This window comes from Pleuronectes platessa, chromosome 4 (genome assembly GCF_947347685.1).
Source record: "Pleuronectes platessa chromosome 4, fPlePla1.1, whole genome shotgun sequence".
Taxonomy (NCBI): Eukaryota; Metazoa; Chordata; class Actinopteri; order Pleuronectiformes; family Pleuronectidae; genus Pleuronectes; species Pleuronectes platessa.
This window is the reverse complement of record NC_070629.1, coordinates 30,315,897-30,334,303: the sequence shown is the minus strand read 5'-3', so window position 1 is coordinate 30,334,303 and position 18,407 is coordinate 30,315,897. Positions and strand designations below refer to the sequence as shown.

At 46.6% G+C, this 18,407-nt stretch overlaps 1 protein-coding gene across 1 annotated transcript; it reads left to right on the top strand.

The window, feature by feature from the left end:
- The first annotated feature begins 2,805 nt into the window (after positions 1-2,805).
- On the top strand, positions 2,806-13,727 carry sncaip (synuclein, alpha interacting protein). Its single transcript, XM_053419972.1, has 12 exons — positions 2,806-2,923; positions 5,999-6,086; positions 6,555-6,627; positions 6,755-7,311; positions 7,383-7,551; positions 7,641-7,912; positions 8,504-8,683; positions 9,420-9,533; positions 9,749-9,874; positions 10,095-10,264; positions 10,506-10,595; positions 11,086-13,727. The coding sequence occupies exons 2-12, from the start codon at positions 6,030-6,032 to the stop codon at positions 12,080-12,082; spliced, it is 2,805 nt and encodes a 934-aa protein (XP_053275947.1). The 5' UTR covers positions 2,806-2,923; positions 5,999-6,029; the 3' UTR covers positions 12,083-13,727.
- Positions 13,728-18,407: the final 4,680 nt, after the last annotated feature.

Here is an 18,407-nt window from a genome sequence, read left to right as displayed (position 1 = left end):
GGAAGCTCCTCCCCCCAGAACACGCCTGTTTAACACTGGACATCAGTCTGACATTAAACTGAGATTCATATATATCATTTTTATACATTTTCAAATAATTCAGAATTCAATTCTAGCCTGTTCAGTGGGTCTGGGACCCGACAGGTCGACCAGTCATCAGTGAGTGATTGTGTTGTTTGTCTCTGTTGCAGCCACTGATGAACTGAAGTCTCCTCAAAGATCCTGAAGACGAACGAAGACGAGAGAAAATTCACTTTATTAACTTTGTTTAGATGAAACTGTTATTACATGATCATAACCAGATTCAAGCAAAAGAAAATCCTCTGTTCCACGGAGGATTTCCTGTTTGTGTCACCAGCTCAGCCGACTGCACAGCTAGCTAGTTAGCTCTGTCTCTGGTGTGCAGTGAGTTCTGGGACAGGTGGGCCCTGGAAGGACCCAGCTGTCAGAGGACACATCTCTCTGTGAAGACAGATGTGTCCTCTGACAGGTGGGCCCTGGAAGGACCCACCTGTCAGAGGACACATCTGTCTGTGAAGACAGATGTGTCCTCTGACAGGTGGGCCCTTGCAGGATCCAGCTGTCAGAGGACACATCTCTCTGTGAAGACAGATGTGTCCTCTGACAGGTGGGCCCTGGAAGGACCCAACTGTCAGAGGACACATCTGTCTGTGAAGACAGATGTGTCCTCTGACAGGTGGGCCCTGGAAGGATCCACCTGTCAGAGGACACATCTCTCCGTGAAGACACCCGCCGTGACGTCACCCGTCGGTTTGTCAGTCGTCTGTGCTTCCATAGATTCTTCAATACAGAACTGACCCTTCCCACATTAATTTACTGTTTCATATTTTAGAGGTTTCAGGGACAACGTTTGTGTTTCAAAGTTTCATCTTTCTCCTTCTGCTTCCTGCTCATTGTTGATGCTGTCGAGTCGATCGCTGAGTTCTGGTGCTGAACGTTTTCACTAAGCCAGCATTTGGTGAAAGTTAGTGTATGTGTGTGTGTGTGTGTGTGTGTGTGAATGCTGTACAGGGTGTGTGTGTGTGTGTACTCGTGCTTGACGACCTGTAACCACATAACCGGCAGAGCTGTATACACAAAGCGAGCTCACATGTCATGTTATCACCTGCTTTATGCTTCATATCACATTAAAATACTTTTGCTTCAATGTGTATCTCCTGTCTGAATTTTCAGCTTGTGCATAAAACCCAAGAATATTTCAAAACTATATTTATCACCTCGTGGTGGAGTTTCAGGAACTGTGGTCGCAGAGAACGTGACCTTTGACCTTTTGGATATGACATCACTTTATTTTGCTGATGGGATCAAAAGCTCGGGCAGATTTAAATTTGAGTCAATTCAATTCAGAACAAGATAAACTGTGTTGTTGCTATAGTGTCATAAATTAGTAATACAAATAAAAACACATTAACTGAACAGAAAAATGCACAAAACCACATGTTCAAAAATAAACCACAAAAGGACCAAAGTTCAGATTGGGTTAGGGTTAGTATGAACATGATGTTCGGCTGAACTCTGATTATATCAACAACACATCTGTCAGAACCAGACTCTGCCTCTAGATGACGCTGTTGAGTTGAAGCATAGTTTATAAGTTGACCCTCAGACAGCAGCAGAACTTCTCCCTCTGTCATTATGGAAACTCACAGAACAGTTTTAGCTCCGTCTCTGCTGCAGCGTCGGTGTTTTTCCTCCCTGACAAAGTCAAAGTTATGTAAGTGAAACATGACGTCAGAGGAAGATGAATCTGACTCGAGAGAAACGTTCACTTGTAAAAGATTTGAAGTCACACAGTTGTAGTTTGGTGGTTTGTGCACGATCGTGCAGAAGCCCATTTCACAATAGAGTACATTTTATTATTATACTATAGACACTTATTCTCAGTCTGTAGTTTCATTCTAAGGTCTGTAGTTTTATTGTTAGGTCTGTAGTTTTATGCTGGGCTCTGTAGATTTATTCTAAGTATAGTTTTATTCTAAGTCTGTAGTTATAGTCTAAGGTCTGTAGTTTTATTCGAAGGTCTGTAGTTATATTCTAAGGTCTGTAATTGTATTCTAAGGTCTTGAGTTTTCTAAGTCTGTCATTATATTCTAAGGTCTGTAGTTTTATTCTAAGGTCTGTAGTTTTATTCGAAGGTCTGTAGTTTTATTCTAAGGTCTATAGTTACATTCTAAGGTCTTGAGTTTTCTAAGTCTGTCATTATATTCTAAGTCTGTAGTTATATTCTAAGGTCTGTAGTTTTATTCTAAGGTCTGTAGTTTTACTCTAAGGTCTGTAGTTTTATTCTAAGTCTGTAGTTTTATTCTAAATCCAAACTAACGGTTTCACTTCCTCTGTGAGCTGCTGCTCTCTTCAAAGATCGTCTATTACAACGATGACTTAGCAGCAAGAAGAAAAAAGGAGACAGGATTTGTGACTCAGGCAGCTTTTACCCTACATAAAACTAAAGTAGTTCAATATGGATAAATTGAAAAACTGTAGACAAAAATGCAAAGATAACTGTTGAGTCTAAATAAAATATTTAATAAAAAATATCCAATGTGAATGTCAAGTTCATAATTTAGTTAATTCTACTTTTTGAAAATGAATTGAATTATTTTACATGAATTAATCTGTGATTGTTTGTAGAAGTTTAAATCAGTAGAATGAATAACAATGAGCAGGAGGAAGAAGATTCTCTAAAGTGTATCAGTATCAGTTCGTGTGATGTATTCTGAGTGGTCCACGGTCTTCAGAAGTGAGCTGGGAGTGAGAGGTCGTGTCTGTGCTCCTGTCTGTGCTCCATATGTCTTTGTGCTCTTCATCGACAGAAACTCCGCCGGACCCGAGGCTCCGCGGGCGGCTGCTGAGCGCCTCTCCCCGGGACACGCTCCGTGTGCGAGGCTGCCGTCACTTCCACCAGGTAGGGCTCCGTTCAGTCACATTGGAACCGGGAACGAGCCGTTTCCTCCCGGGGCTGCTGCTGCTGTATCCCCGGCTAACGGTAGCGCTAGCTGCTCCGGAGCTAGCTGCTAAGCTAATTAGCCTCCTGCTGCTCAGGGATGAGAAGATTAGAGAGTTCACTTTCACCTGGTACCACGTGACCAACGTGCTAGTGACCAGACAACTAGCAGCGAACCAACCTGGTCACTAGCACCTAGTTAGCTTCAAGACAACAGCTGATAACACAGGTTTTTATTAGATTAATAACCATGTTTCAGTTTTAACTTCCATTCATATGATGTACAATACAGGAAAGATAGTCAGATGCATTGAGAAGCTGGAGAGGATTCTACTGTTGGTGACTGGTGTGAGTCTGGTGACTGGTGTGAGTCTGGTTACTGGTGTGAGTTTGGTGACTGGTGTGAGTCTGGTGTGGGTTTGGTGACTGGTGTGAGTCTGGTGACTGGTGTGAGTCTGGTGTGGGTTTGGTGACTGGTGTGAGTCTGGTGACTGGTGTGAGTCTGGTTACTGGTGTGAGTCTGGTTACTGGTGTGAGTCTGGTTACTGGTGTGAGTCTGGTGTGAGTCTGGTTACTGGTGTGAGTCTGGTGACTGGTGTGAGTTTGGTGACTGGTGTGAGTCTGGTGACTGGTGTGAGTCTGGTTACTGGTGTGAGTCTGGTGTGGGTTTGGTGACTGGTGTGAGTCTGGTGACTGGTGTGAGTCTGGTGACTGGTGTGAGTCTGGTTACTGGTGTGAGTTTGGTGACTGGTGTGAGTCTGGTGTGGGTTTGGTGACTGGTGTGAGTCTGGTGACTGGTGTGAGTCTGGTGTGGGTTTGGTGACTGGTGTGAGTCTGGTGACTGGTGTGAGTCTGGTTACTGGTGTGAGTCTGGTTACTGGTGTGAGTCTGGTGTGAGTCTGGTTACTGGTGTGAGTCTGGTGACTGGTGTGAGTTTGGTGACTGGTGTGAGTCTGGTGACTGGTGTGAGTTTGGTGACTGGTGTGAGTCTGGTGACTGGTGTGAGTCTGGTTACTGGTGTGAGTCTGGTGTGGGTTTGGTGACTGGTGTGAGTCTGGTGACTGGTGTGAGTCTGGTGACTGGTGTGAGTCTGGTTACTGGTGTGAGTTTGGTGACTGGTGTGAGTCTGGTGTGGGTTTGGTGACTGGTGTGAGTCTGGTGACTGGTGTGAGTCTGGTGTGGGTTTGGTGACTGGTGTGAGTCTGGTGACTGGTGTGAGTCTGGTTACTGGTGTGAGTCTGGTTACTGGTGTGAGTCTGGTGTGAGTCTGGTTACTGGTGTGAGTCTGGTGACTGGTGTGAGTTTGGTGACTGGTGTGAGTCTGGTGACTGGTGTGAGTTTGGTGACTGGTGTGAGTTTGGTGACTGGTGTGAGTCTGGTGACTGGTGTGAGTCTGGTGACTGGTGTGAGTCTGGTTACTGGTGTGAGTCTGGTGTGAGTTTGGTGACTGGTGTGAGTTTGGTGACTGGTGTGAGTCTGGTTACTGGTGTGAGTCTGGTTACTGGTGTGAGTCTGGTGTGAGTTTGGTGACTGGTGTGAGTCTGGTTACTGGTGTGAGTCTGGTGTGAGTCTGGTGACTGGTGTGAGTCTGGTGACTGGTGTGAGTCTGGTGACTGGTGTGAGTCTGGTGACTGGTGTGAGTCTGGTTACTGGTGTGAGTCTGGTGACTGGTGTGAGTCTGGTGACTGGTGTGAGTCTGGTGACTGGTGTGAGTCTGGTGACTGGTGTGAGTCTGGTGACTGGTGTGAGTCTGGTGTGAGTCTGGTGACTGGTGTGAGTCTGGTGACTGGTGTGGAAACTGATCCATTCTGGGGGAAATCGTGTGTTTTTGATTTGCCTGGACGTGTTTTCACTCGTCAGCTGTTCAGGGACAGAACAAACATCCTCCTCCTGTTTGAACTCAGTCTTATTTTGGAGGTTTCAGACCTGTTGTTATCAAGGACGTTGGGCTGCAGAGTTCCTCAAAGCTGCAATCAGAGGCTTTTATTTTGACGGGTTCAGTTGTGTGGTTGCTCCCACACACTCTGAAAACAGCTCCTCTGTTAAAGCTCAGTCGCTGCTTCTCTCAACCTCACGGAGCCTTAAACCATAAGAACGTGCTCATTTAAAGACATATGGAAAATATATTTAATATGTTTTAATAAGAGGGTTGAAATCCGCACGAACTCAAACCTATAAAGCCAAACAATCATCATACCATTATCCAGCAGGGACATCCTCTCTATCTAAAGCCGTTTTCAGACCTGAGCTCCAGGTCAGATCCAGATTTATTGTTGGTTGATTTGTTGTTTATGATTTGATCATGTGTTAAAGGTCTTGTTCTGTGTCATCACACTGGTTCTTCTCTTCACCTGAACAGAACCTCACGCCCTCGTGCTCAGTGTTTTTGTCCAGACTTCACTTCTGGCTCCGGTGTCACCTCAGGCTGCGTGCTGCGTCTCTAAATCCGTGTGTGCGCGGTGCGAGTCACGCTGGTCTCTGATCAGTCCTGATTATCCTGCTGTTGGTTGCCTGTGATCACAGCAGCTCAGCCACTTGGTGCAGTTGACAGTTTGAGCTGTAAACAGTTTAAAGCTGAAGTATTACTCCGCTCGGATCAGATTTACACCAAACAACACGTTTTACTCTCTGTTCCATTGAAATCTGTCGTTTCCTCTTCACTGTCGCTGCAGCAGTTTGTCCCGTCGCTCAGAGGAAGGTGAACAGAGAACCAGTTTGATCCTGATGATCACTTACTGACACGGACTCTCTGAAGTCTGCACTACTAATGTTATTTCCTGGAGATAATTAAATGAGTCATATCTCTAGAATCTGTGCAACTTCAGCTAAAAGGTTATTTGAGGTGTGTGTGTGTGTGTGTGTGTGTGTGTGTGTGTGTGTGTGTGTGTGTGTGTGTGTGTGTGTGTGTGTGTGTGTGTGTGTGTGTGTGTGTGTGTGTGTGTGTGTGTGTGTGTGTGTGTGTGTGTGTTTCTGAAGTCACATGTCTGTTGTGTGTTCACAGAACGATGTTCTAACAGGGTGTGTGTGTTTCTCCAGCGGGTTGTGAGGCTGATGATGTGCTGTGAAGATGGAGGCTCCTGAATACCTGGACCTGGACGAGATCGACTTCTCTGAAGACTCTGTGGTCAGTTTCACGTGAAGATGAACCAACACCTGTCTTTATGAATGTCCGATATATTAACAGTGTCTGAGGCTGAAGCCCACATGTCGTCTGTGAGTGTGTGGGCCCTGCTGACAGATCAGGCTACATCCACAACACTACACTATAGTGTAACTCTGCGTTTGTGTTATAGTCTAAACAGAAACTGAGACTTTATTTAGATAGATAGATACTTTATTAATCCCGTGGGAAATTCAGATCATCTGATGATGCAGACGTTCTCTTCCTGATTGGTTCTTATCAGTCACATGACTCGACCACCAGCGGTGAATATACAGCTAACACTTCCTGTCAGAAACAGTTCCACCTCTTCGTCGCTCTGAGAAGAGAAATCCTGTTGGTCGAGTTATTAAGAATGATTTATTAATAAGAGTAGACACTCTACTTCCTGTTTACATTCTGTGCTTGTTGTGTTTCCCTGTCGTCCTCCAGTTTTCTGTGACGTCTCTGAAGAGCATCCCAGAGCTGTCCAGGAGGAGTGATGGTCAGGCCGACGAGAGACCAGGTACCTCTACCATCAGGAAGTGATATCAGACCTCAGCAGCAGAGTCTCATGTCCTCCTCTAGTTTTAATTCACAATTTCTACTTCACTAAGTTACTCAATCTCTTTCCATCTCTTTTCCTCGTGCAGCTCCAGCCATCAACTGGAGTCGTGGGGTTTCCTCCCACAGTGGCGGGGGAATCAAACCCACGGGGCTTGCCGAGGTCCATAGTAAGTTCCGGCCGGTGAAGAGAGTCTCTCCCCTCAAACACCAGCCTGAGACGACAGACTCAGACTCTGATGGGAAAGCCCCGGGTCAGGACCTGGGTCTGGGGGAGCCAGGGGAGGCCAGTAAAGATGAGCCTAGCTCCGACAAGCCGACTCATGCCTCCAGCTCCTCCGACGGGCCGGGGGGGAAGGGGAAGGGCCTGGCCGGCGCCGGCGTCGTTGGAGGGAACAACCCTCAGGCTCTGTTCGGGGAGCTGGAGCACTACGATCTGGACATGGACGAGATCCTGGACGTGCCTTACATCAAATCCAGTCAGCAGATGTCCACGCTGCCTCGCGTCCCCCACGACAAGCGCTCAGTGACGGGGAGCAACCTGGGGGGGGGCACGCTGGAGAGGCCCCGGGGAGGAGGACTGAAGAGCTCCACCTTATCCCACAACGAGCCTCTGAGCCTGGGAAGCAGCAGCTCGCAGACTCAGGTACTAATGACTCAGATCAGATCAGGTTGAATGATGTGGCTCTGTCTGAAGCCTCCTTGTGTTCTGTGCAGTACTGTGTTCTGTCTCCGGTGAAGTGGTCGGACCTGAGGAAGTCCAAGTCCATGGATCCAGATCTCCACCACCTGCACCGCTCCCAGACCGGAGGAGGTTACCAGCCAGAGCTGCTCTCCTCCGGACTCCTCAGCTGCTCCTCCTCCATCTCCTCTTTTTCTGATACAGGTAGAACAAATTTCCGTCCTCTCCTTCCTCTGCTCCTAAGTTCTTTCTTTGTGGATGAAGCCTCTGTGATAGTGGATGTTGTCTTCCAGACAAGCTGCTGTCAGCGCGGGTCTACCCAGACTCCCAGACCCAGAGGCCGGGTGTGGAGCCTCCAGGAGGTCCGGCTCTTATGTTCCCCCTGCCAGGGTGCAGCGGGGGCAGGCAGGACGGCTCCAAGCCCAGGGCCCCTGGAGCAGGAGGAGGTGCAGGAGGGGCTGGTGGGCTGAGGGGGTTCGGAGGAGGAGGAGCGGAGCTGGACGAGGAGACGAAGAAGAACCAGAACATCATGAACATCGTCAGAGATGGACAGATCTCACTGCTGGTGAGTGTGACATCATCAGGGGGCGGAGCTAACGATGAGAGGTTCTGACCAATGGAGGTGGGACAACGCACAAACTATATCTGATGTTTTATCCTTCTCCTCCATCTTTTCTTCCCTTTGTCCTGCTTTTCTCTTCCTCCTCTCAATCTCTCCTTCTCTTCCATCTCTCCACCTCCTGTTTCTTTTCCTCTATCTTCTCCACATTCTTCTCCTTGCTCCTCCTCTTTCTTTTCCTCCTGCTTCTCTGCTTCCTCGTCCTTATGTACTTGTTCCACCTCTCCCTTCTCTTCACGATTCTATGCTCCTGGCACCTGCTCCTCTTCTTCTTCTCTCTTCTTCATCCTCCATCTTTCATTGCTCCACATCTTCTTCTTCCTCCCCCCTACCTCTTCTTTCTTTCCCTACTCCTCAATTCCTTCCTGTACTTGCTCTTCCACCTCCTCCCTGTTTTTTCCGTCTCCCTCCTCCTCTTCCTCTGTCATCCTCCCCTTCTCCCTCTCCTTCTTCCTGCTCCTCGTCTCCCTCCTCCTCTTCTTCTTCTTCCTCCTCGTCCTTGTCCTCCTCTTCCCCTCCCCCCTCTTCCTCCTCCAGCCTCACCTTGCAGCAGATAACCTGGAGCTGATCAGAGACGATGATGGAAACAACCTGCTGCACATCTCAGCGTCTCAGGGTCACGCTGACTGTCTTCAGCATCTCACGTCCCTGATGGGGGAGGACGGACTTAACGAGCGCAACAGCCAGCAGCTCACCCCTGCAGGCCTGGGGGTCAAGGTGTGTATCTGCTGTGTGTGTGTCAGGGTGATGTAAGGAAGCAGTGTGGGATGATGGGAGTTGTAGTCTTCTCTGGATGGTGAGGATTCCTTCAGTGTTTCTGTGAAGTGGTTCGGCCGACGCAGGACGTCTCTGAACGGATCTGCTCAGTTTCTTTATCTGAAAACTTCAGATCCAGACGTCCGACAACTCAAATCCTTCATCTGCTTCAAATCTACAGTTAAAAACCACCAAGATGTAAAAAGTGTATCAAGGAAATGTGACTTCAAACTGGATAAAAGTCACTTTCGACTCTTCTGGCAGACGAACAGACACATGCACAGAAGTGATAAGAAGCTTGTTCACAATGTCTTTGTTCCTGTATCAGTTTCCTCCACTCTGCACCTGACGTGGGAATGCTGAGCTGTGATTGGCTGCTGGCATTTTGTCTGTGAGGTCATACTGTTTTTCAGATTGAGACAGCGACAGGATGTCAAAGAAAAACAACCTGAGAAAAGTGAACGTTACTGAAGGGGGGGGGGGGGTATTTTGTGCCTGCCCTGCAGTGGAAACCAGGCTCTTGATTGGCTGCCAGACAGGAAGTGTTTTATCAAGACACAAGCTGGGCAGCTGTGTGCTGACTCCTGATTGGCTCTTATCACCAACACTCTTGTCTGTTCACTCAGATTAATAGGGTGACAGATTTCCAACTGTCTGTGTCTGTGTGTGTCTGTGTGTGTGTGTGTGTCTGTTGCAGAACGGTCACTTGGAGTGTGTGAGGTGGATGGTGAGTGAAACCGAGGCCATCGCTGAGCTGAGCTGCACCAGAGAACATCCCAGTCTGATCCACTATGCTGCTCGCTATGGACAGGTAACACACACACCTGATAACACACACACACACACTGTGACAAGTCTGATGTAAATATAACAATAAAGATGAGGTTACTGTGTTGCCCACAGAATTCATTCACTCTAAGGTGGTATCGGGGGGGGTTGCAGCACGTGCATGAATCTAATCTGTGTGTGTGGTTGTCTTGTTTTGTTAAAGAGTTAAAACGTGTGTGTCTCCGTCCGTCTCTCCAGGAGAAGGTGTTGCTGTGGTTACTTCAGTTCATGCAGGAACAGGCGATCTCATTGGACGAAGTCGACCAGAACGGAAACACGGCCGTGCACGTGGCCGCTCAGTACGGACACCTCACCTGTATACAGGTGAATAGTTTCCTCTTCTGCACAACCTGTTTCACTCTGGAGTTCCTTCAGTGGAGGTCAAGTGTCTTTTGTTTAGTTTCATTGCTGGTCGGTGGCACTTCCTGTTGCAGGATGTTATCAGTTGTGTCTGCTTCCTGTTGGCTCCCGGCCGCAACAATCAAAACAATGAGTGTTAATGATCTGTTGTAGTTAAAACAACTGTGTGTGTGTGTTTTTCCAGACTCTGGTGGAGTACGGCTCCAACGTGACGGTCCAGAACCAGCAGGGGGAGCGGCCTTCCCAGAGTGCCGAGCGGCAGGGACACACCACCTGCGCTCGGTACCTGGTGGTGGTGGAGACGTGCATGTCGCTGGCCTCGCAGGTCGTTAAACTCACCAAGCAGCTCAATGAGTAAGTGACAGTGTGTGAACCCACTGGTTCATGTTTGAGTTCCTTTGTCTCCACGCTGGCGACACCCTGTGGCTGGAGGAGGTAGACACAATCACTTAACAACACCGGTCATCTCTTCAGACTCTTAGTTGACTAGTCAAAGGTCACAATGACATCATGTTAGTCTGGAAGGAAAATGTAGATTGGAACTCTGGTTTGACCGAACAACCACAGGGCGGTGATTCTAGTTTGTGTCCAACAGACAAGCAACAGAGAGGATGACTCTACAGAAACAACTACAGAGACTGATGGACCCCAGCAAGGCAGAAGGAACGCCCTCCCGATCCCCCAGGTAACACACACACACACACACACACACACACACACACACACACCCTGAGGACAGCAACTTGACGTCTGCAGGTGTTGATCAAAAATGAGAAATGAGCAGCGGCAGCAGTTTTCAGGTGAGCAGCACAACAGAAACTTCTTAAACACACCTGTTGCTGCAGGAAGGAAGAAGTACATGTCCACTGTGTATTATTTACAAATATATCAATAATAAAATACATCTATTTAATTGAATACAAACATTTTAGAACAGATATCGATTTAAAGTGCATGCTGACTTTGTTTTGGTTGTGGTGGTCGTATAAGTAGTATTAGTATTTGTAGTATTATTAGTGGTAGTAGTAATCATAGCAGTACTACTCTAAGTAATATTCACATTATATGTAATGATGGCAGAAAGAGCAATAGTGTGTTGTAGTAATTATTTAAAATATTATGAGATGCACTTAAAAGATATAAAACAATAATGTGTCCCTCCCTCTGGACTCCAGCTCCCATCAGCCCCCAGTGGAGGCGTGGCCAGAGATGATGTTGACAGCAGAGGGGACAGACGGTCATTGGTCGGTTCGTCAGGGAGGAGTCAGTCAAGATGCTGTGCTGCGCCAGCTGCTGGGGAAGGAGGCGCCGGACACGCTGTGTCCCAGGGAGAGGCTGCCTCCTGCAAGGGGCCTGAGCAGGGAGGGCCCCGCTGGTCCAGGGGCCCCAGGGGCCCCCGGGGCCCCCGGGGCCAGCAGGACAGGGCTGGTGGAGAGGAGAGAGCTCAAACTAGCGAGACTCAAACAGATCATGCAGCGCTCTCTCAGTGAGTCTGATTCGGATGGTTATCCCCCAGAGGAAGGTCAAAGTCAAGGGGCCCCGCCCTCAAACACTATGCGCCCTGATAGGCCGTCGCACCTGCCAATCACAGAGGAGGAGCCCGGGTCGAATCACCTTAACTTGACGATGAATAAGCCCCTCCCCTCCACTTCCTCCTCCACAACTGAGAGGAAGCAGGCATTTTCACTCAGCGGGTCAAAGTCAGTGGACAGCATTGGTTACAATCCCTCCCCCACCTCCAGCGACCCCGAGGCCACAGACGCCAAAACAACAGACGCCTCTGCCGACCTGCAGGAGGCCGCCAACGGCCAGAAGGTCGCCACCAGCCCCAAGAGTGCACTGAAGTCCCCCTCGTCCCGCAGGAAGACGTCCCAGAACCTCAAACTGAGGGTGACCTTCGACGAGCAGGTCCACAAGAGCTCCAGTCAGGAGGCGGAGCCAACCAAAGTGCATCATGGGAAGGAGAGGACTTCAACAGGAGGCTCTGAGGGCAAGCGGCCGTTTGGGGCGTTCCGCTCCATCATGGAGACGCTGAGTGGAAACACAAATCACAACAACAACAGTGGTGGTCAGCCGGGCGCTGCCTCTCAGAACTCACCCGGCAGGAAGTCCGAGGGTAAGAGCGGCGCCGGAGGAGGAGCCAGAGTGAAGAGCAGGACCAGCAACGTGTAACCGGCCGGGGGGCGGCGCCGAGAGCACCGAGCCAATCACCAACGAGCAAACCGCCTGCGAGGCAGCGGACATGAGAAGCTTCAACATCCACACCTTAAAACATCAGTTCAGCTGTGGCTGCAGTGATGTCATCAACGATGTCATCGATGACAATGACCAATCACACTCGGTTTTATTATAGTTTCTCATGTTCTTTACCTCAAACAGCTTTTACAGGTGAGAAGTGAAACACAGATGGAAGCTGTCACTGAGTCGGATGTGTTTTTATGAACATTGAGTATTAATCTGCGTCTGTGGAATTTCTCCATATCTCACTTTATTTTGCTTTTTTCACATTACCAGAGTTCAGTCGTCTGACGAAAACAAAACTTTCATCTTTTCCTCTGCAGATTAAAAGTTTCTCTGAGTTACACTTATGATGAACCTATGAATTATTAATATTTATGTTGATGCACAGTTATGTTCTGTTAATTTTTTTTAAATGTGGTTATAATCATGCACGCTGTTAACGTGCACCAGCACAAATACCTTTAAAACCACTGTATATGAACTAGTAGTATTTAATATTTTGTATGTCATATGCCACACGTTTCTTTACTTCCAGTGTTTATTATCTATGCAGTATTTCATGAAGTAGATGTTGGATATGTGACGTGTCTTTTAGACGTGAAGGTAACAGATTACTGCGTTCATCATCTGAAGCTTCAGACTCTTCAGGTTCCTCACATCTGCTTCCAATGATTTTCACTAAAGCTCAATCTCTTTAAAAATACTACATTTCTTTAAAACACTAAAAGTTTTTAATGATTAAATAAAATTGTTATTTTAGGAAAACTTTATTTTGTGGGTCTTGAAAGTTTCCATAATTTCCAGTTGCTTCCTGGTAAAAAAAAACGTGTAGTTGAAGTATGACGCAGACGTTTAAACGTGACATTTCTCTACAGACGAGTTCCTGGAGCCTCAGAAGTCAAATAAACACAACCTAATTATATTTATTCATATTTACACAAAACAGTTTGAACTAAGTTTTATTAACATGTAAATTGTTAAAATAAATTTGAATGCACTTGCTCGCTACTGTCACACAATAGGTCGAGCTGATAGTGGTGTGTGTGTGAGCGCCCTCTGCTGGATCACAAGGTAAACTACTAATAACTGAAGTTGAACAGGTTTAAATATCACGTTTTTCCCCTTCGAGCAAATGTCAATTTTAAGAAGTGAGCAAATAATTTTCTTTAAATTGAGTTTTAGCTGAAAACCAACTGTGGATTAAAATCTGACCATAACATCGTCTCTTAGTTTTTTTGTCAGAAACTTTCTGGGAAAGTTGGTAAAATACAGAAGAAAAAAAGTTCAAGCTTCTTCATAAGCAGGAAAACGTTGAATCGTTTGAGCTCTTCCATGGAACAGTCGTCATTCTGTTGATGAGAAGCAGCTTCTTTAGGTCAAAGGTCACATCAGGACGAGGGAGGCGGAGCTGGACATTCACGTGTCGGAGGATGTTTACTCACCACAAAATAAATATCAGTGAATGTTGGAAAATACTTTTTTTTTATTAACCTGTGTGTAAAGAGACGGACGACTGATTTTCAGTCCTGTGATTTAAACTAAAGACAAACTGAAATAAACTGATGTCTGGACTTCACCCGGTGTCGAGTCATATTTTCATCAGCTTTAGTTTGAAATGTTTTATTGACCAAAAAGACATAGAACTGTTTTCATTTCATTTTCAAAAAACTATTTTATTTAAATTTTAGATCTCAACTCCAGTAAGCAACTAATTTTGTGTTTTTGAGATTTGAAATGTAAAACAACTTTTCTTTTCAACTAAATTTTATTTTACATATCCTTTTAGTATTTTCGTAAAACATTGAAATATGAATAGAAAAATAACAGAATTTAATATAATGTGATCGAATGTAAAATAACATGAAAAACTAAATGTGAATCATACATCTTTCTTTTTTTTCAACCCTTTTTTCTTACATTGAAAAAATGTATTGACTTTTTTTTAATAGATTTAATAGATGAAACATTCAATTATAAGTGTAACATTCATCATGTTCAGAAAACGCTTCACTTTCCTCAGACTTGCTGCTGCTCCTCTTTTCAGCCTCTGTCTCAAACTGCAGTGGAGACAATCTACTTCCTGTTCACATCACATGACCAGTGAACGTGAATGGTCATGTGATGAAAACAGGAAGTACAGTAGAGTTTTGTTTGTCTTGAACATCGTCGCTCACGTTAAATGTAAACTTTCCTCCTGAGCTTCACATGAAGACACGGTTTCCCCCTGAGATCAAAGGAGTCTTTCTGATTCTGAACGTTCACGTCATCTTTAGATACAAAGTAAATCCTGAAGAAGACAAATCGATTCATTCTGAAGTTTAACGTCAAGTTTTGCAAACTTCTTGAACAATGAGTGTTTGACTGAGAGCTGGTCCGACCCGGTCCGTCCTCACGTCCCTGGACGCTGCTTCTGACCACCGCTGATCAAGATGGATGCCGCGTGTGAATTGCGCTCTCTAGTCATTTAATGGACGATCCAAAACGGAGCGCGTATTTATTCCAGCATCAAAAACAGTCACTTAACGCAGCAGGATTTATGGAGCTCGGGAAGCAAATTGGCTTTTGATGTTTCCCACGCAGGGCCGGCTCTTCCCCACGGAGCCTAATGGGCTCTGTTGTAATAGGGCCCCTCAATCATCGGCGCGAATATGAAACATGAGCCCTCCGCCTGACAATTAGCAAAACAACACCAAGAGAGACGAGGACGTGAAATGTGAGGAACGGGATTTATCAGCTTTTCAAACGACGCTGGTTCAGGGAACAAAAAAGAAAAGCTATTTGTTTTCTCTCTTTCTCTCTTTCTCCTCCCACTCTTTTCCTTGGGGGGGGGGGGGGGGGGGAGTTAAACTGATAAATTAGACCTCATTTATTGGACAACTATTTGAGTCGATACCCAGGGGCCCCCCCGCTCTGCGGTGCGGACGAGGCTCCAGAGTCGCTAATTGGTTCGCTCTGTGTGGATGGAGAGGGTGTCGGGGGGGGGGGGTGTTTAGAGTGGGCGGGTGGGTCGTGTTGTGTGTTTGGCCGGTGCTGACGCCCACACACACACACACACACACACACACACACACCACACGCAGGAGCAGTTGTCTCGCGGCGGACGTCCACGGCGCACGCCACGAAAACAGACGAGACAAGCGCTTGATTTGACAGCCGGGGTGGAGGGGTGGAGCGGGTGGAGGAGTCATGTATAGATTTTTGTGTCTGTTGTTTTGGCTTATTTGTGTGCTTCTTTTACTCAGTCAATCAAATTTAATTGACACCGCTGGGCTGGGGCCGGGGGCCCCGCGCCACGCTGGGATGACAGGCCTTTAATGCCAACGAGAGGAGAGGAGGTTCTTCTGCCTGTGAAGGACGGGGGGGCCACGGTGTGAGGGCGGGGCCAGGGGGACAATTCCTCCACCCGTCAACAGCATTAATTGATGTAATGACAGCAATGATGGATCCTAAGAAATACAACCTTTAGGAAAAAAGCTAATTAGACGGCGTCCTGCTCCAAACGCCGGCGCTGGTTCCAGGCAGGACGATAAACACCATTCGTCTTCGGCTGAGGACGTAAGACAGACACAACGTCCTCATTCACATTCAGATCAAACCCAGCATTTGCATTTTGGCCTCATCAAGACGATGACGGAGCGACGGAGAAGAATCAGGGCGAAGGTGGAAGGAGCCGAACGACGGTGACACTAAACTTCATCGCCAAAACCACAGTGTAAATAAAGAGGGAGGACATGACAGAAGCCAAAACATCTGTATCGCCCCCTGGTGTCTGGCTGCAGTTAAGGTCATAAACCCTCCTCCACCATGTTAGCAGATGGGCTTGAACCAAAGTAATAAGATACGTGTGAACTTGTTCATTTTTTTGTTTTGAAGAAAAGTCATAAAATTTGAGCTTTTATTTTCTTTCAGAAAACAGGAAGCAGTCTCTAAACCCCAAATTCACATGTTTTTAATACTTTTCAAACTTTAACCGAAACGTTCACAAAGTGACAGAATCTCACTGAGCGAGTTCGTGGTCACGTCTGTGGTGTTGACGGAAGAAGAAGAAGAAGTTCCTTCTTCTTCTTATTGTGGAAACTTACCTCTGAATTCTGAATTCTGAATTCTGAATTCTTAATGCTTTATTCTTTATTCTTTATCTTATTGCTCCTGCTCAGGATTCCTTCAGGAGCTGAATTCTTTTCCTCCCACGGATTCATCCAGTGAAGAACCTGAACAAAGCAGCTTCATGTTAAAACGTCTCTGAGTTTAAAAACACATGAAACATCTCACAAGGTTTTTTCAGAGAAAGTTTATCCAAAAGTGTTTTTTTCTTTCGCTGATGAATTCACTATACAGTGAGTTCTAAGTAGTGAGTTATATACAGTGAGTTCTAAGTAGTAAGTTATATACATTGAGTTCTAAGTAGTAAGTTATATACATTGAGTTCTATGTAGTGAGTTATATACAGTGAGTTCTACGTAGTGAGTTGTACGTAGTGAGCTCTATATGTTGAGTTCTATACATTGGGTTCTATGTAGTGAGTTCTACGTAGTGAGTTCTACGTAGTGAGCTCTATACATTGGGTTCTACGTAGTGAGTTCTACGTAGTGAGCTCTATATATTGGGTTCTATACATTGGGTTCTATGTAGTGAGTTCTACGTAGTGAGTTCTACGTAGTGAGCTCTATACATTGGGTTCTACGTAGTGAGTTCTACGTAGTGAGCTCTATATATTGGGTTCTATACAGTGAGTTCTACGTAGTGAGCTCTATATATTGGGTTCTATACATTGGGTTCTATGTAGTGAGTTCTACGTAATGAGTTCTACGTAGTGAGTTCTACGTAGTGAGCTCTATACATTGGGTTTTATACATTGGGTTCTATACAGTGAGTTCTACGTAGTGGACGATATGTCGTCTCCATAGAAATCACAATATATCGAGATAAGGGGGGGGGGGGGGGGTCTAGATGACAGAGACAGTTGAGAGCCTGAACCAAGTCTTGTCCTCGTTCATTTCAGTTTCTGAACAGAAACAAGATGTCTGTTGTTAGTCTTTGCGGTGCAGTTCCCCGTAGGGCCAGTAGGGGGCATCATTACAGCTGCAGGGCCTCCTGCAGCAGCAGCTTTGCTCTTCAGCAGCAGTTTGGCATTTAGCTGCTCTGTCACGTAGTCGATGGAGTTGATTGTGAGCATGAAAACAGCGGCGGCGCCTTGTTAGTGTGTTTGTTGCTCCTCTGGACCGTTTGTCCCCAGAGGACGAACCCGCCGGAGGACATCATGAATAACCTGCAGGAAGCTGCTGTCTTCTTCTAATTTTCTGCCTCTGTAATTGACAGTGGGCTCGGTTTCCTCAGCCTGGGCAGAAGTTTGACCCCCGAGACGATCGTTGATGATGTTCTGTAAAATGTCAGAAATACACGAGTGTTACACTCTAACTGATGATTGATCCCCCCCCCCCCCCCCCCCCCCCGTTTCTTCAGAGTCGTGTGTGAAGAGGTTTTCAGCAGCACAGACGTTCTTTGATAAACTGCTGCTGTTCTCCTGACATTATGTAAATACTGTAAATACTGATATTAAAAACCTATGAATCAATCACATCTCGAGTTCAAAGACCTTTAGACTGAGAAACTTCTCCTGTTTCCTGTTTTATGAGAAAATAAAATCTCCAGTCTGACAACTACAGGTTATATCTCTAACTTCATTTAGTCTTTAAAGCCGTGAAAGGAAGAGAAGAGACTTAAGAGTTAACTTCAAAATAAAAGACGCTGAACTGATGTTACGGAAGCTGGAACGTGTTTTAACAAAGTAAGACTCCGAGGTCAGTTGTGTGTTTCTGGTGGAGACTGGTTGGAGCTCTCTGGTGTCTCCTGGTGAGCTGCTCCTTTAAGTGTGAAGACGAGACTCAATCCTCTGATCGCTCATTCTCACTCCTCCTCAAGGAAATAATGGGCGAATAAAACTCTCTCATTTGGCCGAGGGGCCCCCCGGGAGCCGGGGAGGGGCCCCTGAGGGTCCCCAGGCCCCACTTTGGGAGCGGCTGGCCGTGGCCACGTTTACCGGAGGCGGTAATGATGCTGGTTTGTCCGGCGGTTTGTAAATCACACCGACATTAGAGCTGTCACATGATCCACTGGAGACACGGCAGAGCATCCGTAACACGCTCCAGCCCCGGAGACGCTCCTCTGCGTCCTGGAGCCATAACCTCCTGCTCCTCCTCCTTCTAGTGCTGCACCTCCTCTTCCTGCTCCTTCTCCTCCTCCTCCTGCTTCTCCT